The 27,729-nt window shown below is 42.7% G+C and overlaps 1 protein-coding gene across 3 annotated transcripts in view; it reads left to right on the top strand.

The window, feature by feature from the left end:
- The first annotated feature begins 508 nt into the window (after positions 1-508).
- The window catches only part of kmt2a (lysine (K)-specific methyltransferase 2A), a 40,669-nt gene continuing 13,448 nt past the window's right edge, over positions 509-27,729 (top strand). For 2 of the 3 annotated variants that reach the window (XM_061046536.1, XM_061046534.1), the window contains exons 1-23: positions 509-754; positions 11,385-11,457; positions 11,578-14,927; positions 15,907-16,084; positions 16,737-16,965; positions 17,087-17,814; positions 18,790-18,863; positions 18,985-19,221; positions 19,318-19,464; positions 21,061-21,159; positions 21,340-21,460; positions 21,632-21,745; positions 21,985-22,169; positions 22,354-22,530; positions 22,965-23,075; positions 23,957-24,030; positions 26,041-26,255; positions 26,361-26,455; positions 26,538-26,675; positions 26,768-26,926; positions 27,096-27,207; positions 27,305-27,383; positions 27,528-27,685. In XM_061046536.1, the coding sequence (XP_060902519.1) occupies positions 509-754; positions 11,385-11,457; positions 11,578-14,927; positions 15,907-16,084; positions 16,737-16,965; positions 17,087-17,814; positions 18,790-18,863; positions 18,985-19,221; positions 19,318-19,464; positions 21,061-21,159; positions 21,340-21,460; positions 21,632-21,745; positions 21,985-22,169; positions 22,354-22,530; positions 22,965-23,075; positions 23,957-24,030; positions 26,041-26,255; positions 26,361-26,455; positions 26,538-26,675; positions 26,768-26,926; positions 27,096-27,207; positions 27,305-27,383; positions 27,528-27,685 (7,099 nt within the window). The remainder of the gene's footprint in view (positions 755-11,384; positions 11,458-11,577; positions 14,928-15,906; positions 16,085-16,736; positions 16,966-17,086; positions 17,815-18,789; positions 18,864-18,984; positions 19,222-19,317; positions 19,465-21,060; positions 21,160-21,339; positions 21,461-21,631; positions 21,746-21,984; positions 22,170-22,353; positions 22,531-22,964; positions 23,076-23,956; positions 24,031-26,040; positions 26,256-26,360; positions 26,456-26,537; positions 26,676-26,767; positions 26,927-27,095; positions 27,208-27,304; positions 27,384-27,527; positions 27,686-27,729) is intronic. The other variant, XM_061046535.1, reaches the window with a different exon arrangement.

Raw genomic sequence — 27,729 nt, forward strand, 5'->3', positions numbered from 1 at the left:
TTCACAATTTAAAAAAAAAAATACATTTGAACTTGTAAAAAGTTAGTAAAACATGTGATAGTGAAAGCAACACTGCAGAAGTGGGACACTCTTTCTTGAGAAGTACAACTCACAACAAAGCCCTGCCTCTATGCACACGCAGGTGACTTTTACAACACAGTGACATGTTTTAGTTTTTCTTTCACAACACTTGTTTTCTTTTAAGACTTTTAAGAAACCACACTGAAGAGCTAACGGTCTTGTGCTTTCTCGTGATTCAAGTGCGAGGCTCCTTTCCCGGGTAAAGCCCCTGAACCTGATTTGGATTCAGCCATGCACAGTCTGAATAGGACCGCTGAGAAAAATGCATTGTCGGGGTTTCTTCAATTCCGCCCCGCAACATGCATAGCTGTGTGTCGGCCAGTGAGAGCGCTGCTCTGTTGTAGAGGTTGTTTATGTGGAGTGCTGGGTTAGGGTTCCGCCCACCGAGGTATCTCTGATCGCAGGGCAGACAGGCAGAGAGTGTAAAATGGCGCACAGCTGTCGGTGGCGGTTCCCCGCTCGGCCCGGAGGGAGCAGCAACTCCGGTACCGGGAGGAGAGCGGGCCGAATCCGGGTTACTGCCTCTCTGCAGAACGTCTCCGGAGCCCTCCCTAACGCTGCTGGGCTCGGACCCGGGTTTGATGCTGCATTACAGGTCTCCTCGGTTATCGGGAGCAACCTGCAGAAATTTCGGGATGTTTTGGGTGAATCGAGTGACTCGAGCAGCGGGGAGGTAAGCACAGGACAGGAGCATCAGTGGGACAAGCTTGCACGGTTCACTCAGAGAGCCTTTTCCTTTTTTTTTTACTCACATTCCTGCTGAACAGATAAGAGAGGATACTCTGAGCCCAAAAAATGTTGACCCATCTTTTCCTCCTGACGTTCAAGTGTTGTGAGCAAACTTGTCATTTCAAAGGATGCTCAGTTAACTTTGAGTTGGGTTGTGTGGCCTTAAACTCTCCAGTAAAGCTTTGCAACATGAGTTATAAACACTGCAAACACCAAAAATGGTCTGAATAGTCCTGCTGAAAAGAAAGTTTTCTTTTACCTCAGCGGAGTGACCAGATGCTAACCTTAAATCTACTGAACTAGTGCTAGCCTAAGTCTGCTATTTTGACCAAAAAAACCCAAAGCAAAACATTCCTATTATGTTGCTTATTACAGTATATTAAACACTGAACACACAGCAGACGTGCAGGTACTAACAAACACTTCATACTGTGTAGTTATGTGACATTAGCATGGCGTGGAGCATTCATGGTGCCTTCAAATTCATGCACAACACCGTAAAAGTTATCGCACTATTACAGCTTAAACATTATTTTTCCTTGCTGTTTGGGGAGGATTAAAACATCATGTGTTTTATCATCAGGATCCTTCGTGTTGTAATAGCAGAAGACCTTCAAGGTAGCTTGTTATATGTTTGAAAACAAGGTGTTTAACTTGGGAGGAGGCGAGAGTACATAATTGTGGTTTGTAACTTCGCTGTGTGTCTGTTTGCCTCTTCACCTATCTCCAGGTGTATATAAGGTATTATGTGTTTATTAGCTTGGTGTTTACAACATGTCAAAAAACCCCCCCTCTCCAAACGAGGTTTAGCTGATTGGTTAGCTCGCTAGGCTAGCTACCTGCCCTCTCACAGCTACAACTACACCAACAATACTGCTGCCCGTAATTCATGTTAAAGTTGGCGTGTTTTGTTCCGGAGGTGGTCGCTTTGCATCCGGATATCGCACGCCGCCGTAGCGGCTTAAATAATCGCAGCTAAAGTACACAAAACTAAAAAAAACCATTTCCCCATTTTGCTGCTCCCAAGTGTTAAGCTAGTGCAGCTACCATGCTACGCACTACGCCACGCTAGCCATCGGGGGCTATTGCTGATGCATAGGAAAATGGGAGGTGGACATGTTTTCCCCTTCTCTCTACACAGCCAGTACGTAGATAGTACCACAATAATAGCGGGGTTATAACACACCCGGATGAAGTCTTGAGACACATCAACTCTCTTAAAAATCACTCCAGTCTGTGTTGAAAGTGCCGATAAAAGTATATCTGTAAGACGCGGTGTCTGAATTGAACAGAGAAACTAGACCCTGCTAGTGACAGTATATGCATGCAGGGCTGGCTACAATAACAACGAGCCCCTTCTTGACGGACCGTGTGATGTGGGGGTGTGTTCGTCTTAGCGAACTACCATCTTCCTCCTTCATGATGAGCAGCATGCGTTCATTGCAGTGGGAGTAAAACTGTGTGAGGATGTTTACCGACAGATCCAGTGATCCCAGTCTCACAAAACACCGGATGCTTATTTGGTTGAAGTATTTTCATACACATAGTTAGGCATTTCGCCTAATATGTATATTTTTTTATTACAATGAATTAAAACATGCTTGGATTTTTTTTCTTGCAGAAATACTTCTCAACGATAATTTAGTTTGTCAGACTTTGTAGAATATTAAAATTTTATATTTATGATACTCTATAATAATAATTTACTTGATTTGATTTATTTCTTTGTCAGACTTTGTAGAATATTAAACTATATATTTATGCTACTCTGTAATAATCATTTACTTGATTTATTTATTTCTAAACCCAATTTTTAAAGAAAGAGTGACAATATTAGTCAGTATTTTCTTTTTTAAACTTTCTTTATTGCTTTTACATAAATTTCCACTTAGTAATGTCCATACAGAATGTGTGTTTTTTTTCTTCCCCCCCAACAAGAACAAGATAAACAAACAAATACATACAAACAAATATTAGTCAGTATTTTTTTTTTAACTTTCTTTATTGCTTTTACATAAATTTCCACTTAGTAATGTACATACAGAATGTGTGTTTTTATTTCTCCCCCCAACAAGAACAAGATAAACAAACAAATATTAGTCAGTATTATAGTATTTTGGGTATTTGCAGTCAGACTTAGGTTATACTGTAAATACAACCAAAGCTGGTTGATTTAGTTAGTTCTTATTTGCTTTCAATTCATGCTTAAAGATGTTTTAGGCACACAAAAATACTTGAAATATTCCTTTATGTATAGATGTCTCTCAAGTCTCTTCCACCTGTTTTTTTTAAGACAATGGGTGAGTGCACAACAGTTTTTGGGATGTGTTTCCTCGTAAAATTTATATTTATGAAGGTAACAGATGGGGTTTAGGGATTTTCTTTATTCTCTATTAAAAATGAATTGGATGAATACAAACATATATTTGGAAACATTGTCCTTATAGGCAGAAGTCTCTTGTCGTAAGAAGGGGGCCAGTCTTAAGTGAATGAGCAGTATATGGGTTGTGTTAAGACTGCCTGCGACCTTTAAAATCCCCATTGAACCTGAAGTTGTGGACCCAGCATGGGGATTTCATTGAGAAGCAGCATAGTGCCCGTCTGGCCAGAGCAGGGTAGGATTGTTCAAGCTGACTGCAGCCTGCTGAGCTCACGGGGCAACCCTGAACAGAGCGCCAGCCGGACACTTGGCCACCCCTCCTTCCTCTTTACAGGCAGAAAGACCCATATCCACTTCAGACGCACACAACCACGTCTGAGAGGCAGAGCAACTTTTCTTGTGACAGCTGCCACTTTGGAATGGATTACTAAGCCTATTGGGATGGCTCAAAAGGGTGCTTGTTGGCCGTTGCTAGCCAAATGAAGGCATTTGTTACCTATTGTGTGTCTGGGGAATTCATTTTCTTGATCCAGCCAAATTGCCAATGCTTGTTTTGGTGCCGGGTGCAGTCAATGTTGACTTTTTTGTAAATGTGTGACCTTATCCCCTCCACTGTCTGCCTAAACAGAAGTCACATAATTTTTTAATTTTGTTCTCAGTCCATTTTATCTTATCTTCTTTTATCTTTGTCTACATCCTTCCCACTCACATATCATTACCAATGTTTAATCACTCTTACAAAAGTGCAGCTGAATAGATGTATCAACCCAAATGTCTCTTTGCCTCACTGATTTTAGCAGAAGGGGCTCCAGTCCAGCAGGTGTTTGGCCTTTTTAAATGGAAGGAACACACCCCCTCCAGCTTACCCATCCCCGAGACAGCGTGTGGATTGGAGCAGGAAGCTTTGTGTCTGCTTTTATTCTGGCTCTCACAAAGTGCGGGCGGCTGAAAGAGCACAGGCAGGGATATCAAAGGGTGCAGGGTGATCCCCTCCTTCCTCCCAACGGGACAACAGTGGGAGGAGAATTAGTCACAGACCCTCCCATCCATGGCTTTATTCTACTAGAGCAGAATGCTCTTGGAGTTGCTTGATTGGGAGAAAGGCGGCAATTGTGTTGTCTTTTTTTACTGTGTGTGTGTGTGTGTGTGTGTGTGTGTGTGTGTGTGTTTGTGTTTGTGTGGTGGTAGTTTGGTTAGGTGTGTCCTTTAGACTTTATGCCCCCTATTGCACTCAGGAGTAGGCGTGTCTTCTTTGTCTTTATTTTGATTAAATCCTCAATTCTTTCTGACTGCTTGGTTGGGTAGGAGGGGGGTGTGTGTCTTTTGGTTCCTTCCAGGCTGTTTGTGTGAGTGAGTGAGTGAGTGAGTGTGTGTGAGTTGGTGAGTGTTTGAGAGTGTGAGGGAGACACCTCTCACACGTGCCAATGACTCTTGTTTGTCTTTGTCCATTGCCTGTCTTCCTCGCCTTCAGTGTAGGTGTAGGAAGAGAAGGCATCTCACCCTGGAGAGTGTTTGTTTTGGTCTCTCTCTGTGCTGTCAAGCAAATGTGAAACAGTTGCATTAAGTGTTGGGACACTTGAAAAAACAAATGTCCACCTTTTGCTTGGGGCTGACAGGGGTCACAAAGGGGAATTGCTGTGTAATTCACTCAAGTGGCGGAAACTATTTTCCAGTCAGCAAATAAGTCTGGACCTTTGACTTATATGTCTTTTCATATCAGTCATTAATGTCACTGTGTACTGTTATTAGTAGTTGTTCAGATTTCTCTGTGGCTTTTTTTTTTTTTTTTTAATGGATGTGTCATCAGAGGCGGTCTATGGGAGGATGAACCATCACTAATTTACATTCCAGGAAGGGATGAGGCACTCGTGTCTGCACAGTAAATCTAAGAGAAAAGCTTCCTGAAATGTGTCAAGAAAATTTTGTTTTCAGACTAATGGAGAGAAATGATTCTTATGAGATGTTCTCTATAATCCAACTGCCTATTTGGTACCTGAAAACATACTTATGCCTCAGCCTGATTCAATTCATATCTCCCTCCTGGTAATAATATTTTCGCATTTTAAATGTGTTAACATCTGGCTTGATGCTAAGCTTATTTCTATCTGTACTTTTATGTCAAAAAGGATCTTATATGTTGCAGCTATTACCAGGCTAGTGATGCTATCATATTTACATTTTTACCAAGTTGGGCTTGGAAAGTTGATCTTTGAATTTAAAACATTTGAAATGTGCGTTCTTTGTAAGGGTGCAGTCACAGTGTCTATTGTGGTGTAAATGCTGTTTTTAAAGACAGAACAAGTCCCATCAGTTATCTTAGGGTGCAACATTTGAGTCAAAATGATACCTCAAACCAAATTCACATCCGTCCTGTAACTCGCGGGGAAAGTCCCTTGTGACTCCTGAAAACCAAAATGTTGCTTTAGAAATGAATAATATCAGTTTCTTTCTGTCATCATCACGAGGTGTTTCATATCAAACCATTCCTGCACTGATCAGTTTAGATAAGATGTGACAGAACAGCAGGAAGCGAAACTGCTCGTGTTATCACGGTGAGAGTGACGGCAAACAGTTGTTCAAAAAGATTTTTTGTGCTCTCTTAAACGGAAGAGATGAAATAGAAAGTTAGCAGTAACCTCTGTGTCCCCTGCAGGTTGTAATACAACCCTACCTTTCTAACCTACTACAGTGTTTGTTTACATCGTGTAGTTACTTTCTTGTGCCTGCCCTACTACTGAGCTCATGGAGAGCCTTGTGCTTCACACGCTGCTCTGTGGGCAGGAAGTGAGTGAGCAATGAGTGAGTGACTGAAAATGTGTTTGGTAGCATAGCAGTGAACGGGAATATGGGGCTAAAAAAAAGGAGGGGGGGGGGGGGCTTGTCATATGTGCCTGTTTAGATTGGGATTGTGCAAGCGTCTGCACGGGCATGTTAAAAAAACAAACCCCTTTCATCCTCAATGCTCCCCAGAGACAACTGTGCTCCCTCTGTTCTTGATGGTGCGTGAGGTCAAGATGCTGTGTCCTTTTTTCTCTCCTCTTCACCCTCCTCCCACAGCCCTCCTTCTTCCCTCACCCTTGTTTGCTTGGCTGCCTGGGCTATGCTCCCCTCCCCCGCATCCTCACTCCAATGTTCTACTTGTTTACATCCTTTGAGGAGGGGGTATGTTTTTATTTTTTTATTGATCTCTAAACGTGTGTGTGTGTGTTCGTATGTGTGGCTTACGGTCAGGAGGTACACTTGCACATGTATGAGTGTGCATGAACATGAAACTGTGCGGCCCCCTCTGTGCACTTGCCTCCAGGAAAGCATGTTGTGATGTCATTGACTGTTACTCACACTACAACAGCGAGTCAGAGCTGTCCGTTGGTACTCCGCCCCCCCTTTAGCTCAGCAACAACACCAACCAGGAGCAGCATCTTGCTCAGAGAGAAGAGGATGCTGGTATGATGACTATAAGGGAGAGTGAGTGAATGAATGGAGAAAGCGTATGCAGTGCAAAGACGTGAGGGCTGAAGGATGCTCAAATTAGTATTGCCTGCCAGGATAAACAGCAGTACAGACGGTCTGTTATTGTTGTCTGTTTATATGTAGAACAGATGAGTGTGTCTGTTTTGTAGCACACATTTTGTGTTTTTATTTTCCTTAAGATTGCACTGTGTCGTTTTTCAACACATTTAGAGAGTAGTTATCACCTTTCATTTTTACAACCAAATATTATTCATGAATTTACAACGTCTTTTTTTCCCCACCTCCATCATCAAAGGTTATTCCTCCTTCCTTATTGGACTATAAACATTATCCTTTTGATGGGGTGTCTTTGCAGGTCCCACATCCCGGGACAGAATCCTTCACATGTGTGGTTATGTTTTGTATAGTCAACAAAACATAACCAGCTTCACCCCTCAAGTTCTGTTTAATTTACCTGTAAAACAAATGTGTGAAGCAACTTCCATCTGATGAAGAAGTGCATTCAGAGCCTGTAGGTTCAGGGTAATATCAACCTACACTAATAGATCTTTTGTTCCACATTTCAACTGTACCGGATGTTGTTGGGCACTTCTTCAGAAACCTTTCTCTCAACCGATTAAAAGCATTTACTGAAATAAAGAGCAAACCCAAAAAAACTTCAGAGGGTTTTCCCGCTCAGAGCGGACAGAGCTGATGGATGGGGGTATCCTTGAACTCCTGTGCCGGGAGCTGATGAGAACATATAGTTATCTTTTTTGAGTCTGAAGGCATGTGGCATAACTGTTAGGGCAGCAAGCATTCTGGTTTGTGAGGTTGTCAGAATCGTCTATACTTAACTACTTTTTAATATCATGTTGTACAAATATTCAATCTCTGTTATTTCAACGATCGATACCACAGCATCGAAAAGTGCTGAAGCATCACAAAAGAAACTACAGTTCTTCAGTCATATTCTTCACCCAAAGCTGCTGCGAGGGAAAGATGCACTGCACACATTTGTTCAATTTAGACTATGTGAAGAAGTAATTTGCAACTATGTTATTTTTTTTTTAATTACTGAATATTGGGTGCCTAGGACTTTTGTTGCCTGGAATCAAAATAACTATTGATATCGTTTGTATTTTTCTTGTATTCTACCTATGTTATAATTCTTATACTGGAAGAACTCTTTGTATTCTACAATTCATTTAGCAGACACTTTTATCCAAAGCGACATCAGAGTCTGCTAGTCCTGTCCACTAGCTTTTCAGCAGGATTTGAATGAATACAGGGAAACAATTTGTGTGGAGCGCAAAAGAAGCAGCTGTGAGCTAATCCTTGATCCCATCAGCACTCATTTATTGACAACTGAGTTGTAAATGATGTTGATAATAAGGGAGCTGCATGCTATATACATTTTTAGAAAAAAAAGTCCTAGGCAATGGCAACACCCGAGAGCCAAAAGAGTTGGCCAAAAGACCGTATAAAGATATTAGTGACAAGTCAATGGAAGGGATAACAGTGAATTAAACATTTTTTTATTTACATATGTTTAAATATTCAACCAGCATTGTAACATTGTAAGGCAAGATAGTAAAGATAAACAGGTCCCTTTTAACTCTTAAGTGGTGCAGATCAGCTCCATGTGGCCATGTGCACACAATTGCATGGACTACACTTGGATAGCAGCTGCTTTACAAACTGGGCCAACAAGATCTTGACTGCATCCCCACACGCTGCTATAAATAAACATGATGAAATGACATACTCACCTCCACTCTTAAACACACTCTGATTGGAAGGAGTAGAGCCACAAAGAGAGGATACTGAAGATGTTATTTATACTGAAGTGATTTCTCTAATGCACATCTTAAGGCTTTACTGAGGCACGATGCACTACATTTTATTAGTATTAGGGCTGGGTATTGTCAAGAACCTCACAATTTAATTACATTTTGATTCTTTGGGTCACAATTCGATTTGAATAATAATAATAACAATAATAATAATAATAATAATGCATTATTGGTTTAGAAAAATTTCACTGACGTTGTTTAGTCAATGGGGCCTCTGTACAACACAGATCACAGCATGGCGGCACCCACAGAATTAATTGATTTCAGAATTTTCTGAATCGATATTGAATTGGGAAAAATACATTGCAATTCACTGATTAACATTTTTTTTTTACTCCGCTCTAACATTTAAAGTTACATACATGAAATTGAGTAAAAGATAGAATAACAGGTCCAAATATATTTGCTCACCTTGGGTTGGATAAATGGTGGTTAAGAAAAAAAACTGTAAATCTGCAAGGTTAGGTTTGACACATTGTATGAACCTGGATTTTCTTTTTTTAACATTTGATTTTGGGCTTCTTGCTTTTAATGGACAGGTAAGGGGATAGAGTAGGAAACTAAGGATAGAGTGGGGAAAGGCATGCAGGGAAGCCTGCTAAGTGCTAACGGGCCGCCAGCTTTGAGGCTAGCCTCCAGGGGGCGACCTAACTGGCCATCTATGTCCCTCTGAAAATCTTTTTCGTTCTTGTTGAAATTGAAGTGTATTATCTTGCTGAGCAGTACTAGTAAAAGTATTAAATGTTTTTTTTTATATATTAAGGGGAAGTTGTGTGATGCTGACACAGGCCTTAAGAATAATGTTCATAACCATGCTCCTAAGTTTTTCTGTTACAAAATATTAGAATTGATTCTCCCTTTCCTTAAGTAAAGATCATTAAAAGCAGTAAAACACAGAATGAAGAGGCTTGCTTTACAAAATGCTGTCTCTTTGGCTGACACATGAGGTCCTGGGGGGCTGTGAGCTGAGCTGCTATTTCCATTGAGTCATCTCGTTTCTAGTAGTGTAGGTCGATTTTTGTATGGATTCCCCCTGTGTTCAATGTTAACAAGATTTTTTTTTTCTCCAAAAGCCAAATAATTAGCAGAGGTCTCTCCTCTTCAAAAATACAGACCTGGTGGTTTTACCTGTAATCTCACTAATGAAAGAAATGTGAGTTCAAAAAAATCAGTAACTTCTGTTTTGGATGTTCTTAGTGAGTGGGCTGCTAGCTGAGCTGCAACTAACATTTGGGGGGCGCCCCCCTAATATAATGGCAAGGGAAACACTGACATTAATTTGACGTACATTGTCAGCAGTTTCTTTTGAGGATAACTTGAGTTTATTTTCGCTGTTATTTTTATTGCCCCTTGGTTCCACATTTGTTTCTCTTTTATAGAAGACACACTTTTATTCAACAGCTGTTCAGTAAATTCAATTCAAAAAACTTTATTTGTCCCCGGGGGGCAATTGAAAGGCACACACAGCAGTAAATTAACAACAGTGCAAGTAGACGCAACATTTTAACCTAAATATAAAGTGTCAATTTAAATACAACTTAAAGCTTGAACTTAACTTAAAAAACAAAATATAAAAGAGTAGATATAAGTGGGCAGTGATCGGACTATCAGATGTAAACAGAACTATGTGCAGTAGTGACCAGATGTAAACAGAACTATGTGCAGTAAACAAGAAATAAATATACAGCGCTATGTGCAAGTAGGCAAATACTAAATGATAAGTTATAAGGTGCATGGTGAATAGTGGATCAACAGAACTAACAATATAACTGTAAAGGTAAATATGAGATAAATAAAGTGACCGTAGTGCAATGATGAATAAGATACAACAGGAATAAAGTAACCAGACCTGTATGAATACTGATATAAAATGGATAGAATAAAGTGATGTAGTGCATGAGACCAGATAAAGCAGAGGCTGTTAAGGTGCATGGCAAAAGGAAGGAAGTAAATACAGCAAAGTTCACAGCTAAGAGTCTAATGCTGTGAGGGGGTGTAATGAAAGATACACTTCACCCACAAGGTAAAAGTGGCAGAGTTACCTGGTGGTGTTTCGTCTCTGCTTTATAGGGTTTTTGAACTTATCTTATAAAGCATAAATCTTCAAAGTATATCACTGTCATTTATATCAGCATTCTCCTATGTACTGTACTATGAACCCTATAGTATGTATTTTGATACATTTAGTAAATGCCCCTCTGTTGCATAGAGAATGATTTGTAATGGGTTTTATTTTTACGTAGTTTACACGCAAAACATTTTCTTATTTTTGAAGAACTAAGGAACGAAATCTGTGCAACATGGAAAATATGATCAAATGTGCAAAAGTCCCTAAATGTCTTTTTGAGTTAAGCTGAGACTGTTTGAAAGATGTCTGCTTGTTCATAATGAGCATTATAGCCTCACATGGCTGCTCACTTGGTAATAGACTGTAGACCTCTTTTTCTCTTGTGTTGTCTTTGCTCCATCTTTCCAGCTGATGTATGACCAATAACTTTAGCATTTTGGCAATGTGTTAGTCATCCTCCTAAGATTTGGTTGTCTGCAATGCAAATTGCCTGTTGTGGTTTGAACCTTCTCCAACTGCAGCCGTGTTTATCCCAAAAACTAGAGAAACATGAGAGCATCAGAGTAAGCTGACAGGCGAAAGTGAGATTGAGGACATCATTATAGCCTTGAAGCCTCGGCCTTCATCTGAGTCTGACTTCAAAAATGACTCAAGTGTTGCACATCTAGGCCAACTGACAATTATGTACCACGATGGATGCTGTAAATTTCACCTTTTAACCAGCCATTGCCTCTTCACTGTATGTTAGCATTACAGTTGTAATGTAATTTGCAATTGTGTAGTCACAAAAGGTTTATTAGTGTTCTCTTTTTGTTTGTAGGACGAAGCATTTAGAGGATTTAGAACAGTTACTGAGCAGAAAAGAATACAGAGCCCTTCAACAACCTCTTCAGGTAAAGTGTCTTTAAAATGACTTTCCACTTTACTTTGGTCTTAAAGTCTTGAATTGTAAATATCTAAATCGTCCATGCTTACTAAAGGTCCTCTGTTTTGTTATCTGGTTTTATCTATAGGTCCACCACTGCAGGAGAAGAAACCCAGAGGCCGTCCCCCAAGAGCCTTCACTACCCAGAAAGCTGCTGCATGTCTACCTTCCCCTTCCTCCATTCCTTCCCCCACACAGGCCAAACCTGAGGGTCCTGAAAGGCCAGCTGAGAAGGTGAAAAGGCTGCCTGGGAGGCCACCTGGCACCAGAGAAAAGAGAAGAGGCCGACCCCCGTCCTCAAGTAGCAAAAAGACTTGGACTACAGGCAACCATGCAGCAGGGGAGAGTAATAGACTGGCTGGGTCGGAGCTGGGCATGGACACAGAGGAGGACAATGACAGAAAGGGTGTCAAGAGGACGGCCCCAGGCTCTGCTCAGCCACACAACACTGATGCAAAGCTTCCCAAAGGTGGGCGGGGTGAATCCAAAGTTACCAACTTGAAAAGGCTAAGAGTGACTAAACTGGCCCCTCTCAAGTCACGGCTCAAGACATTGCCTGGTGTACCCCGCCGCAGACGTGGGCGACCTCCCTCAGCCGAACGTCTCAAAGCTGAGGCGGCAGCAGCTGCTGCTGCACAGCTCTCCTCCTCCATTGAATGTGGGGATGGGAAACATAAGGTCTATAGGGCCAGAGGGGGGGATAGAGGCACAGAACCACACACTCCCCAGCCCATGCTGAGGAATGTAGATGGTTCTGAGGACCAGGACTCTGCCAATCCACCTGCTTCCCCGTCCCCCTCCAAGTCTGGCAGAACAGTTGGCCTTCGAAAAAGCCCTCGCCATAGAAAGCCTGTCAGAATTGTCCCCTCATCCAAACATGCAACCATCGCTAAACAGTTGCTGCAGCGTGCAAAGAAAGGAGCGCAGAAGCGGCTGGAGAAGGAGGCTGAAGCCATTGTAGGGAGTGGGTCAGGAACTGTTGAGGCTGGCATCAGGAAGACCCAACTAAAGAACATTAGGCAGTTCATCATGCCAGTCGTAAGCACTGTCTCCCTTCGCATCATCAAAACCCCCAAACGCTTCATTGAAGACGAGGGCAGCTTTGGAACTCCTACACCCCATATGAAGATAGCACGGTTAGAACCAACCCCCTCCTCTGTGTCCACACCTACCCAACCCACATCCACCACCTCTTCTTCCCCTGCCCCTGTACTGGCCTCCTCTACACCCGCTGTTACTAACACTGGCACCACTGCTCCTGTAGACTCCCTCCCCCCTCCTCCACCTCCTGCCCCAACTCCCAGTGCTCCATCAACAGCTGCAAATCTGCTCAACAGCAGCACAAACAATGCTAACGCCAATGGGCGATTTAGCAGCAGCGCGGCATCTTGTGGCTCAAGCGCTGTGTCCCAGCACTCCTCCCAGCTCTCCTCTGCAGAGTCTTCCAGGTCCAGCAGCCCCAGCTTGGATGACTCATCATGCGACTCCCAGGCTTCAGAGGCCACGCAGGCTTTGTCAGAGCCTGAGGATCACTCTCCATCCTCACAGGGAGAGAGGGAGGCCAACCTGTTACACAGCTCACGGCCTCCTACGCCTCCTTCTGAGCCAGAGCAAGAGCATGTGTTGGCAGAATTGAGTTCGCGTGGCCGCAGAGGACAGGGTGTCGGCCGGGGAAATCAGAGGGTTAGAGAAACCGCAGGGGCTAAGAAGCCGATCATTAGCCCGCCAACAGGAGTGCTGTTGTCCTCCTCTGCACTTGTAAATTCCCAGCAAGCTTCATCGACAGCCTCCTCCTCTTCTTCACCTCCACCTCCACCGCTCCTCTCCCCTCCACAGCCTCTACAGTCAGCTTCCTCCAATGCAGCTGCCATCAGTGAACACCACGCTCAGTCACCCTGGATGTCTCATCAGTTCCTCGCTGGACCTTCGGTTCTATCCAGCTTGTCAGACAAACGAAGCCGCTCGATTCTGAGAGAGCCCACTTTTCGCTGGACGTCCCTGTCCCACCCTGGACATCAGTACTTTTCCTCAGCTAAATACGCCAAGGAGGGCCTAATTCGCAAGCCAATATTTGACAACTTCCGTCCTCCCCCTCTCACTGCGGAGGATGTGGGGCTGATGCCACAAGGTGTAGGTGGAGCAGGGGGAGCGTCTCCAGTTTCCTTCCCAGCGCCAGGCGGTGGGGCAGGGACAGGAACTCGTCTTTTTTCCCCTCTTCACAGTCACACCCATCACCAACATCCCTCTTCGTCCCGCTTTGACGCCACACTCCAGAAGCGCAGCCCCTTGCTCCGTGCTCCCCGATTTACACCCAGTGAGGCCCACTCTCGGATATTCGAGTCTGTTACGCTGCATTCATCTTCTGGAAGCAGCCCTGGCTCTCTCTCCCCACACCAGACTTCCTCTAGCTCCAGCAGAGCGCTGCGGCGCAGGAGAAGACTGGCTTCCGTAACATTACGTGGCAATCCACGGTCTCCTTCCCATTCAATGACCAGACGCAGCAGCCAAATAGGAGGTCAGATATCCATAAGGAAAGGGTCTTCTGAGATGTCTGTGCTGACAGGCTCTGTCTCCAATAGTAACTCCAGCTCTTTGCCAGGGGTTTCTGCAAGTCCACTAGCCACTAGTGCCTTAACTCCTGCCTCTTTCAGCACCTTCTCCACTGTTTCCCGGGCTCCGTCCTCACAAGGGACAACTGAGAGCAGGAGGGGGGCGTCTGGAAACCCTCCTCCTTTGTCAACTACATCCTCCTCTTCCTCCCCACTTTTCCCCCTCTTTCCTTCCAGTGCACAGGACACAGGGCGAGGAGCTGGGAAAGGAGGTAAGGATAAATGCCTGTCAGCTACCCAGGAATCTGCACCGAAAGAAAAAGAAAGGGATTCTGAGAAAAACAGAGAGAAAGAGAAGGAGAATAAGAGGGAGGGGAGAAAGGAGTTGGAGAAAAGAAGCAAAGTTTCTACACCTGATGGCTCCCCAAATGCACCTTCTGGACTGTTTTCTGTGGATGGGAGGGACTCAGAAGATACTCTTATAACTCTTGCTCCAAAAAAGACTCCAGGTAGAAAAAAATCCACATCCGTTGACACGGTCTCAGATACCGTGTCCTCAGAGTTGCGCGGAATCCATTCCGCTGTTCCCCTTTCCATTGCTAAAGGGCGTTTAGCTAAGAAGGGTAGACCCTCAGAGAAAGGGGTAGAGGTGGAGGATGGGGAAAAGGAGAAGGAGAAACAAAGTGCTCCTAGCCAGCAGACAGCAAGCCTTCCAGGGCAGCCAGGCAGACAACAGCTCCCTGTCGCCTCTCTTGGACCAGTGTTGGAGCATGCAGAGAAGCAGCCTGTGACAGACAAGCGGGTAGTTGGACTCTTAAAGAAGGCCAAAGCACAGCTCTTCGAGATCAAGAAGAGTAAGCTAAAGCCTGCAGACCAGACCAAGGTTCAGGTCAGTTTTCTGGTCAGATCTTGCTCTCAAAGTTATGACAAAAGCATACCTGTTACTTTTTTTTTTTTTATGTAACCACTATCAATGTCAAAATTATAATTATTTAGATGCCTTTTCAGTTTACCTACTTAAAGCCATGACATCTCTGTTTAATTTACAATTTGTAGCTTACAAAGTATAGAATCTATTTAAAAAGAAAAGGAGATTCACAATTAGATTTTAATTCAAAGCTGCATCTCCAGCATGCGAGATCAGTAATGGAAGAGTGACCTTGAGTGTGAGAGATAGAAGTGTTTAAAAATAATCAAACTGTATTTCCTAAATGCACAAGTGAGCTCACCCACTACTCTGCAGAACCTGCAGGAAGGTACCAGATTCATTATGGATACAAACTAAGGTCCACCTGCATGCATCCCTGTCCTAAATTAGTAAAGTATTGAGGTTTAAAATGACTGGTATCATGACAACCATGGTAGCCAGTGGTAAACGACTTTGACATGATGCTATGAATATTTGCTGAATCTGTGTTTGTACTCAATGTGAAACTTTATAACGGGAAAGTCCCATACAGAGGGTTACTCGAGGGGAATTCTGTTAGCCTCATACATTATGCAGAAAGCAGCACTGGCTGTGCTTTTCAAAGTGTTGTGTTTTGAACAGATGAGCTCCTCTGTTCTTCTGCTCTTAATCTAAAGATTAGATGTTGAAAGGCGTTCATTGAACAATTCCAAGAAAGAAAAAAAAAACTCTGTCTCAGTTGAACTCATCGTAGCATCAGCCACCTAATTAAGCCACCTCATTTACATGTTCCCTTATTATCCTTTCTGTCCTTCTGGGTCAGCGACCAAAAGTTTTTGTGGAAGATGCACAACATAAAATACACCTTCCTAAAAATCTAACAAAATGTTGGCTCCTTTTTTTGTGATGAATATGATTGTCTTCAAATTCTGTATCTTTCTTTATGTTTAATACTGAGCAGGGTCAAGAGAGTGACTCGTCAGAGACCTCAGTCCGCGGTCCACGCATCAAGCATGTATGTCGTCGTGCAGCTGTGGCTCTTGGTCGTAACCGGGCTGTGTTCCCTGACGACATGCCCACACTTAGTGCCTTGCCTTGGGAGGAGAGAGAGAAGATCCTATCTTCCATGGGGAATGATGGTGAGAACTTATTTCACAAGACCTGGGTAAAGGTCTGTAAAGCTGTAAAGGTTTATCAACAAGCACATGTGAAAATGAATAATTAATCACAGGCCAGGCATTAATACATTTTAAAAGTGTTGCCAGATAGTCTAGCTCAGGGGTAATTCAGACAAACATGATCTTGTCTTTTAACTTTACAATTTAGCTGATTGCAAAACAGGAAATATCAAAACCATGAAGACATCCTGATTCCGAGCGGGGACTTGGTTCGCACAGCTTGAATTATATGTAATGGAAGGTTAATGTCTTTACCAAATTCAATGTAAAGAACTGTGATTGACTTGCAGAATAGCCTGGGTTGATTGCTTGATGTTTACGACACAAAATCTGTGCAAGCCCAGGAAAGGTTCTGCAGGATGCAGTAATGACAGACTAATCACAAGAGCAGAGAAATCCAGTCATCAAGGAGTGCACAAGGACACAGTGTAGTGATGAAGGATAAAGCAGAGTTTGGCTTCCCCATTCCTGTCATGTTAGCTGCTATATGACATGTGAGGATGTGGGAGTTATCCAATATCTTCTTTATTGTCAAATAAAATAATGACAAACTGTACTTATTCTTATGTATTATTTATGATGAAATCTATTCATGGTCTATCTCTTCTTCCAGACAAGTCATCAGTAGCAGGCTCCGAGGAGGCAGAGCCTCAGTCCCCTCCCTTAAAGCCACGTGAGACACGGCAAAAGGCTGTTCAAGAAGCTCCTCCCAAGAAGGGTCGTCGGTCGCGACGCTGTGGTCAGTGCTCAGGATGCCAAGTTCCAGAAGACTGTGGGGTCTGCACCAACTGTCTCGACAAGCCTAAATTTGGAGGGCGAAACATTAAAAAGCAATGCTGCAAGTGAGTATTAGTTGATGAGCTGGTGGTCTCAACAGATTATTGATTATAACATTTATAAGAACATTAATTTGAATGGAAGAAATTCAAGCTTTGATTGTGTCTGTTTCTTACTTTCTTACAGGATGAGAAAGTGTCAGAATTTGCAGTGGATGCCCTCAAAGATGTTTCTTCAAAAGCAGGGAAAAGGCAAGAAAGACAAGAAAAAGAACAAGCTGTCCGAGAAGAAAGAGGGTCTCAATTTGGTCAAAGGACCGACCTCAGAGTCTGGACCTAAATCCTCGCCTGCACCACCAAAGGAGGAGCCTCTCCGCAAAAAGAGCGACACACCGCCACTCAAGTTGCCAGAGGATAAGTCAAGACAGCCACAGCCTTCGTCAAAGCAGTCATCGCCAACCCTCGCGTCCTCCCCTGCCCCACTTGAACCCCCTCAGACCCCCAACACAGTCACAGCACCGACCCCGTCTCCAGTCCCGACACCAGACACCAAACAGCCCTCCGTCACAGGCAGTGTCACCAGCAAGAAGGGACACAAAGTACAGCCCTCTGTACCAACATCCTCCTCCTCCTCCTCATCATCATCCTCTTCTTCCTCATCCACTTCTTCATCGTCCTCATCCTCTTCATCTTCCTCCCCCTCGTCTTCAGCACAGAATTCCCCATCCCAGTCTACACAATCTCATCATCAACCGTCACAGCAGCAGCAGCAGCAGCAGCAGCAACGGCCTCTTACGAGTCAGGCACCTTCCAAAAAAGACGCATCACCCAAGATTCCTCTGAGCGAACCCAAGAAGAAGCCCCAGCAGCACTCAGTGCAACAGCAAAGCTCAACTCCTACCACTTCAGACACGGGTGAGAATAACTTTTCTTAAAGTTATAATACACTTATGACAACAACAACAACAAGAATGATAAATGAAATGCTAAGATAGGATTGTAAGTGCTTAACAAAACAGTATTAGATCAAAATAAACAATAACAGTTAGTAAAAAGTGCAATAGCAATAAGTAAATGAAAAACATGCGAACTGAAAGGTAACATTGAAATAGTTTTTAAGAATACAAAGTCACTTTCTGTTCTAAAGAAAAGGTTTTCCTATCATTAAGACAAACAGGTAAGAAGCAACCTCACCACATTTCTTGTTGGACTCTTCAGGGTGTTATCAAAAGAATTATCATCAGCAGTGTTGGTTAATGAAATGAAGACTAGTCAGGGATATATGAATTCCCTCATTAATGCTCAGTTTAAAGACTTTTTCAACAGGACAGAGGTAGCCAGTGTGTTGACGGAAGCATGGGTGCTATGTGTTTATTTTGTATGGGTGAAATTGGTCTAAATTAACTGTAATATTTTATAAGACTTGTTAGGAGTGCAACTAGATGGAGATTTGTCTTAATGTAAGCAGTCTGTTAATAAGAAATATGTCAGCATTTCTTGTCTCACAATGTTCTTAAGCAAGGGAAATAATGTTTTTTTTTTCAAGCTTGTTATGAGAATGGCAAGCAACAAAGATCTCAGTGTGAAGTCATTCACAAAATGAAATGTATGATTAAATGTTCTGGGACAAACTGGCACATGTTTGCTCTTGTCTCTGCTTTTGTAGCTACAAGTGAGATTAAATTTATGTTCTTTTCTTTAACCGAAGGATTGTATCCGTGTGAAAATCAAAACTTCTGAAGAAGTGCAAGTGTCCAGAAGAAAGTAGATTGTGTATTATCTGCATAACAGTATATTTGACATTGTGATGTTGTCCAGAGGGAGCATGAATTTAAAAAAAACGTAATTCCTGTTTAAATGGTAGATCCTTTCCCTTTTTGTTTTTCGCAGCTGAATCAAAACAGTTGAAGAAGCCCGCTTCTCGCTCTGTTCCCCCATCTCCCAAACTGAGAGCAAAAGATAAGGTAAGAAGAAGTCCCTGTGAGACTCTTTCCAGAAGCTTTGATTGTTTAATCCTCATGATTAAATGGGATGTTTTTAATTTCTAAAACTTTCCCTCCTCTGTCGCCCTCCTCGTGTCAGCAGCCACTGACCACTAAACCTCTCAGCAGTAGTACTTTAAACTGGCTGAGCACTCCCTCGACTAGGGGCCAGACCATGTCCAGAGCGCCCTGCGACGGAGTGCATCGTATCAGAGTGGATTTCAAGAGGGACCATGATGTGGAGAAGGTGTGGGAGGCTGGCGGCCTCAGCCTGCTCACCTCTGTGCCTGTCACACCAAGGGTGCTCTGCTTCTTATGCGCGAGCAGTGGAAATGTCGAGGTACAGAAAAGAACAAAAGGTTTAAAGGGGCGTTTGGACTGAAATTCAAAAACAAGTTGACAGTATCCATCCTCTCCTCTTTCTGTCTGCCTGTAGTTCGTCTTCTGCCAGGTGTGCTGTGAACCCTTCCATCTCTTTTGCCTTGGGGAGTCAGAGCGCCCTCTCCAGGAGCAATTTGAGAACTGGTGTTGTAGAAGATGCAGATTCTGCCAGGCCTGTGGACGCCAGCATCAGAAAACTAAAGTACGTCATTCAGTCATTTAAAAGCTGTCCACAGAAGAAGCTTAGCATAGAATGACAGTGTGTTAATGCTGGAGAATCTTCCTTTGAAAGACTGTCACTGTTATGCCTTTAAGCTTAACTATTAAGCACTTCATCAGCTTCTTGGATTCCTCCCATGATTTAATCATTAAACTCAAGTCGTGTTTATCTGAATGGTGTGACGATTGAATGGTTGTCAAGGATTACGCACAAACAATTATATTTTTAAAAACAAATCAAACATCTGTCGGAATTGTTTTGTCTCGTTGGCACATGACGTTTTGCGTGTTGTCTTTATTTGTAAGTAAAAATCAGACAGACTTTGATCTAGAAACAAATCTTTACGCAAAACCACAAAGTCCTGTATTTCATGTACTGGCCTTTATCTTTGACTAAAGAACTTCCTTAACAGCAGCCGGTCTCTGGGACTCTGTGATTCAGATTCTGGCCTTGAAAGCCTGAAATATGAGGTTCTAGTGAGGCTACTGAAATTTTAAACTGCAGCTGATAGATCATATCGTGCACGATCTGAAATCCTGCTTCAAGATGCCTTGTGGTGTTCTCTAGTAAAGCAACAACATTTTTTGTCACACTTTCAGGATCAACCACATTCATTAATTTATCAGGCATATCTGCAGCCAGATGTGCTTGCCTACAAGTCACATTAAAGCCCCTAAAAGCATCCAGGAAAAGCAGCTCATTAAGTTTCAGTTTACCCATAAAGAGAGCAGCAAACTTAAACGCCGTTATTCCCAATTTAATGGACTTCCTTCATCAAAGACTTTCACATGGCAGATTTTTTTCTTAAAGGTTGGAGGCCTGCAGTGCTAGGAGTTTAAAAAATATATATATTTCTGGACTTTTTATGCCTTAAATAGAGATAGGACATTGGACGGAGTCCGTAATCGGGGAGAGAGTGAGAGAGAGAGGGGAGTAGCCACTGGTCAGATTCGAACCCAGTCGAAGCTGACCAGTGGCCAGTGACCAGCCTTTGAGGTTAATTGCCTCTGTACATGAGGTACACAAACTAACCTCTAGGCCACTGGCATCCTGTCTTCTCTTCACTATCAGGCACAGGGTTACCTTTAATGCACTGTGACCAACATAGTATAAAAAAAGGAAATCTCATGAAACAGTCGTTATAATGTCCATGGCCTTTTCTCTTCAGTATTGGAGTGTGGTGTTTGATTTGTAAATGGAAAAAAATGCGTGCATGCGTGTGTGTGTGTGTGTTAAGCTAACAGTGTTGACCCAAAGCCACAGGAAACAACTCCAGCAATTACCACTAAGGTTGCTCCAGAGAGCATTAGAGCAATGCTTGGAAGGTTTTATAGAGCTACAAACCCTTCCAAGAACTGCTCTGAAAGACTCCCCGCATCTTCATGTTTCTCATACTAATGTTCCTACATACATGAGGCCCTCTATGACAAATGTTGTCTTACTTGTTGTAGACAGAACTGAGTTGATTGTTCGGCATGATCTTTGATTTTAAAAATTTTTTTTTACCCTAATTGGATATTTAAATCGCCTTCCTTTTATTTTATATACTAACATCACTTCTGGCCTTTGTTACTGTAGCAGCAGCTGCTAGAGTGTGATAAGTGCCGAAACAGCTATCACCCGGAGTGCCTGGGTCCCAACCACCCCACCAGACCCACCAAGAAGAAGAGAGTCTGGGTACGGACACACTCTGCTCTATTTCTCTCCTTTATGTTACTCTCACAGTTTCACCTGTGTCTGACCAAATGTTAGCATTAGCCACTTCTTGTTTTCCTCTCCCTGTCTTCAAACATCCTTCCTGCTTCTCACCTTTTGGTAACTTGTTTCTGTAACTTCTTTATGTGTTATTTTTTCCAGGTTTGCACCAAATGTGTGCGCTGTAAGAGTTGCGGAGCCACTAAACCTGGGAAGTCCTTAGATGCCCAGTGGTCACATGACTTCTCTATGTGTCATGACTGTGCCAAACTTTTTGCAAAAGGTGAGTGAGGAGCACGAGGAGCTCAGGTATTCTTTATAGCACTAAAGAAGTAGAACTTCTGAAGATATCGACCTGTTTTTTTGTTTGTGTGTTTTTTAGAATTAGGACAGCATCTGTACTCTATGCAATATTTATAACATGAAACGTATGTGTCGCCACACTCTCTCTTAGGAAACTTCTGCCCATTATGCGATAAGTGCTATGATGATGATGACTACGACAGCAAGATGATGGAGTGTGGCCATTGCAACCACTGGGTTCACGCTAAGTGTGAGAATCTGACGGGTAAGTAGGCCTGGAAAAAAGCCAGGTAGAAGGTCATTTTCAGCACATGTTAACTGTAAGTTCTTCTTAAGTAGAGCGCTGTATACAGTAATATCAGCACATGTTATACTCAATCTGTGTTGTCAGCGTCTGTGATGCCGACTGACAGGCTATCCTGTACACACTGTCATGTTGATGAGAGGCAGAAAAACCTAATAATGGGAGCAATAATGACCTGTCATCTCCCGCCTGTCACCCAGATGAAATGTACGAGCTGCTATCAAAGCTGCCAGAGAGCGTTGCCTACACATGTACCAAATGTACCAACCGGCATCCGGCCGAGTGGAGGACAGCGCTGGAGAGGGAGCTTCAGGGCTGCGTTCGCCATGTTCTCACTGCACTGCTCAACTCGCGCACATCGTCACACCTTCTACGCTATAGACAGGTTTGATGCAAAGATGATGCTTCTTCCGTTGTTTCCATTTCATTTGTCATTCATTCTTCCAGCACTTATAAACTCTGCCTTAATGTGGAAGTGCAGTCATGGACACAAGTGGTACAATATGGTTGCTCAGACATATTAAGTTTCAAAGCTGAACCTGGGGTGTAACTCTCTAACTTCGGTGCAGGCGGTGAAGCCTCCAGAGCTGAACCCCGAGACAGAGGAGAGTCTTCCATCCCGTCGTTCCCCGGAGGGCCCAGATCCTCCAGTCCTGACAGAAGTCACTGCCACACCCCCCAGCGACTCCCCTCCAGACCTGGAGTCGGTTGAGAAAAAGATGGATCATGGCCGTTACAATTCAGTGGTAAGTGTGTTATCTTTGGAGTAGCATTTTAGCTGTTCCAACAAACTAGAGCTGGTGTAGTGAGCAGTGTGCCTTCAGTTTGTTTATTAAAGCACTTAATGTGTGTTTTATTTAATGTACATTTATTAATGTTTAGAAGAAGACTGGAGTGATTTATCCATCATTACCATGTGTCAACATTGTATTAACATGAGGAGGTATTTACCTTTCATGATTTGTTGCGTAGCGGTACAATAAGGGGTTAACTCGGAGACTATCATTAGCCCTTGCAAGGCAGTCTATCTTGAACCTGCAGTTATTTCATTACCATAATGGTACATTTAAAGAGACAGCTACTGTGATGATGTATTGTAATGTTTATTTTGTTCATCAGCACTTCATTTTATTTATAACTAATCTTTGAACGTGTGTGCCTCATTTCGTTCGTCCCTCAGCTGGAGTTCAGCGATGATATCGTGCGGATTATTCAGACGGCCATCAACAGTGACGGGGGCCAACCTGAGAGCAGGAAAGCAAACAGCATGGTCAAGTCCTTCTTCATCCGGGTAAGAACTTCTAAGCGGCTCTGGATCTGATGGACCATATCAGTCCTCTCAGCAACACTGAAAATACAGCACAATTACATGTGCCAGCCTCAAACTTTTAAGGCGTTATTCTTTTTTTTAAACATAGATAAATGTTGTTGTTGAGTTTAGACCAGCTTGTTTGCTGGTATTGATCTTGTTTTTAGGGAAAGATTCTTTCACTTTTCAAAATCGAAGAGGTTTTAGCCAACAGCAGCATCATCAACAGAAAGAAAGAAAGAAAGAAAAAAACAGTAAGACAACGAATGAAGCAGTTTAATGTCTTGATGACCTTAAACTGACAAGGGATTTTGGGAAAGGTTGAAAGCTAAGTGATTGCACATTAGCTTACCTTATCTCTCTGATAACTTAATGTGTGGACAGTGTTTCCCCGACTGTTTCTTTGGAGCCCTGAAACCAAGAGAAAAACACTGTTGATATCCGATGATGACAAAAATCCTTCATCCGATAATAAGATATGTGTGAAACATTAAACTTTGAGAATTTTCCAGGCTGGTGACAATTTAATGCCAATCCATTCTCCAAAAGTTCACACTCAAGAAAATCTAAAAATCTAAAACATAAAATTTTAAAAAAGCATTGAATTTTGGGACGTACCTCTTTGGTTGTTGTGATTTTTAACTGACACCATGTTTTAATGTTTGAATCTGTGCTTTCTCACTCGGATAGAAACCATGTAATTGATGTTAGATGATTTGTAAACAGTTAACTCAACTATTGAGAAAAGCTCAAAAACTCTGATGAGCTTCTGTATCTTTAACCATCATTTCTCCCCTAATGAGGGTCTGTATGAGTCTTTTAGTCAACGATTCACTGATGTCATTGAATGTTTTCTGTTTCAGCAAATGGACCGCATCTTTCCATGGTTCAAGGTGAAAGAGTCAAGTTTCTGGGAAAGGCAAAACGTCTCTGCAAAGTGAGTATCTGTGACCGTACATGTAACTGCTCAGTGTATGTGTTAGCCTAAACTTCTCTGATGAACTTTAAGTAAGCAATCATTTAACTCATTCCAGTAGCTTCAAGATGAGTAAGCAGTTATCGTGGTCTTAATATTACTCTGATATGTGTCGTGTGCAGTCATTTTCTAAACTTGCAGTGCGAGTTGTGTTTTGAATTACAGAGAAGATAAATTTCATAATCCTGTAACATGAACCGGACCGTAGAAAGTTCATGCAGTTATAGGGAAAACTCAGAGTCTCTAATTATATCGACAGTAGAGTAAGATGTGGTTTGTCTGGGAGACGTTGTACCATCATCTGAGGGGAAGAGCAAGCAGTGAAATAATATTTATAAAATGTGTGTGCTGATTATCCAAAAAAGCCTCTGAGTAAAAGTAGTAGCCTCTTTTCAGTCCTTTTATCTTCTTGTGTGGTTAATATGTTAGATGTTCTTATTTGGGAATCACAACTCAACCACTTTTTTCGACTATGACTTTTGTGATCAAACAAGACTTCTCTAATAAATGAGAAAATCTGTGAGAAAATCGAGGACAGTTTTAACTGTTCATATGCCTTCACTCACTAGAATACCCTTTGTTAAAGTCATCAGTTAAGCGGTTTTGATATGAATATTATTAAATGTTTTTAACAGTCTCCCTGGTGAAGTGAGGCAACTGCTTAGCAAAGATTTGAGGCCCAAACACTCGGAACATCATCAGCCCTTTTCTCTTAAGCTCAGCCGTCATCACGTCTTTGTACATTCATATTGATTACGCGACATCGCAATATTGGTGTTCGGCGATGCAGAAGCACGGCACAGCGCGAGCTCGACATAGACACACAGTCAGTCATGCACAAACACACAGCGCTGCGCTCCCCCCCCCCCCGCTGGCTCTGCTGAAAACGTCCTGCTTGTGCAACGCCTCTGTTGCTGCCTTCTAAAACGGTACAAAACCGTCCTGTCACAAGGGCGTAAATATCGCAGCTTGAAACAGCAGTCTGAGTAGGGCTATTGACAGGTGGTCTAGATATCCACTAAGTAGTTCATTTTGTCAAAGTGTGTTATCTGAAACATATTTCTTGGGGAACAGCTGATATTGTCCAGTGCACATTATTTTTGCATTAATGCAAAATAATCAAGATTGAGTAATCAATGCTGTTAAGCAGACACAAAGAGTCTATCATTATATTATAAGAAGAATTCTTTGCTCAGGATTATTTTACGTACTTTGTTATTGAACCTTATTGGATACCTGATGAGCATAAAGCTTCTTTTTCCTACTCACACTTTTTTTTTTTTTCTCTCTCTTAGTGACTCGCTCCTTTATATTTACTCTCAGCGTTCCCATACTGTTTAGTCTTAGTCTGCTTTTTCTCTAGGCATTGTGGGAGGCAAACGGTAACAGTGTCACATTTCACATGAAGACTCATCAATACATAATTGTGGTCTAATTGTGGTTTGCTTGTCAGACTGCCCTGTTGCGTTATGTATCAGTGCTCCAGTACAAACAACCGATGATCCATCCTGATGATGGTGTGGTCATCGTTTGCTGGATGCCTGTTAAGAAGTCTCATTCGGCTTGTCTTCAATTGGAAAAACCTATTCTGGCAAAGCTTCTGGACTTGATGGTTTATTACTGACGTCACTGCTCACTTATTACACATGTTTTTGTGTTGAATGGATAAACTTTTGTTTGATAATCACAACTGTCTTTGAACTTTCTCTGTTTGGAAAGAAACACGCCCAGTGCATGTGCGTGCTGTAAAAACAAACATAACCACGCAGACTACACCCTGAATTGTCTTCTTGAGCGCTTTTTTACGTCATGCAGTCTCACTAAAGTTCTAAAATCTAATCAAGACTTGTGTTTTGATTTTAAAGATTTTTGTTGTTAACATTAGGGCATTTTGAAATCATACAATGACAACTTAACATTTTATCCAACCGTTCTCTGTTCTAATATTTTTGCCCCTCTGTTGTTTCCCAGTAGTGGGCTCCTCCCAAATGCTGTGTTGCCTCCGTCCCTAGACCACAACTACGCCCAGTGGCAGGAGACACAGGAGCTCTCTCGTGCAGAGCTACCCCACCTCATGAAAAAGATCATCCCAGCTCCTCAACCCAAGACCCCAGGTGAACCGGATTCTCCGGCCTCCCCTCCTCCGCTCCCTCCATCTCTGCCCCCACCGCCTCCACTCCTACCTGGTAAGGAAGTCTGTAAATATGTGTACACGTGCGCACAGTCTCTGCACATCTTGTCACTGTCTTCTCATAAAATAACATTTATTTCCCCCAATGCCTTTTCTTCAGATCGGGAAGACAGCCCTGAGCTCCCTCCCCCACCAGGCATCAGTGATAACAGACAATGTGTTCTGTGTCTAAAGTATGGAGACGAGAATACTAATGTGAGTCAGAAACCACTAAGCTTCTCTTGAACACATATGAAAAAAGTCTCAGTATCGTGCGTAACATGGCTGTGTGTTTCAGGAGGGAGGCAGGCTGCTGTACATTGGTCAGAACGAGTGGACACATGTGAACTGTGCCCTGTGGTCTGCCGAGGTGTTTGAGGACGACGATGGCTCTCTCAAGAATGTTCACATGGCTGTTCTCAGGGGAAAACAGCTGGTGAGACACTTTGTCCCATCACATGTTCCCACTTTATTTGCAATGTCTATTCTCCAGAGGGACTTTAACAAAGTGTTGTTCTTTGTATTCAGAGCTGTGAGAAGTGTCAGAAGCCAGGGGCCACAGTTGGCTGCTGCCTCACCTCTTGCACCAGCAACTACCACTTCATGTGCGCCCGCCAGTGTCACTGCGTCTTCCTTGAGGACAAGAAAGTCTACTGTCCAAAGCACCGAGACCTCATCAAGGGAGAAGTGAGACAAATCTGTTTTTACTGCTAGGACGTTTTGACAGCAGCCTCAAAACATTTAGTGTAAAAGCTTAGAAAAGTTGTTTATGGGTTAATATCTCTTGTTTAGATAAACAATGCTCGGAACTAGATTTTTCTCCTCATCTTTCCTTGTTTGTGTATTTTTTTTTCAGGTGGTGTCTGGGTTTGAGGTGACCCGCAGGATCCTGGTGGATCTAGAGGGCATTAGTCTCAGGAGGAAGTGGCTGGCAGGCCTGGAGCCTGAAAATGTCCACATGATGATAGGTAGGTCGGTTATTGGCTAACATTCAATGATAAACATTCCTTTCCTTGACTTAGTGTGTGTATCTTCTGAATGTTGACTGAAAAATAATCATTGCAGGCTCCATGACCATTGATTGTTTGGGGATACTGACTGAACTCTCAGACTGCAAAAGCAAACTCTTCCCTGTAGGGTACCAGTAAGTTAAATTTTTAATTCATACTTGCTATTTTAAGTGCCTTTATCTTTTTTTTCTCCACCCCATCTGAGTAGATCTATCTGCTGGAGGAAATGAAAATGTCAATTTAATTAAGTTAACCTTAATGAATTTTCCTCTCTCCAGATGTTCGAGGGTGTACTGGAGTACTTTAGACGCTCGAAAGCGCTGTGTGTATACCTGTAGGATCCTAGTTTGTCACCCTCCAGTGGTAGAGTCTGACCTAAAAAACATGATGGCTCCTGAGGAGAATCGCACTATAGCACACAGTCCTCCCATAGCAGGTAACTTTGGTGACTTTATATATTCAAGCTTTTCATTTGATGAT

This window comes from Labrus mixtus, chromosome 9 (genome assembly GCF_963584025.1).
Source record: "Labrus mixtus chromosome 9, fLabMix1.1, whole genome shotgun sequence".
NCBI classification, from domain to species: Eukaryota; Metazoa; Chordata; class Actinopteri; order Labriformes; family Labridae; genus Labrus; species Labrus mixtus.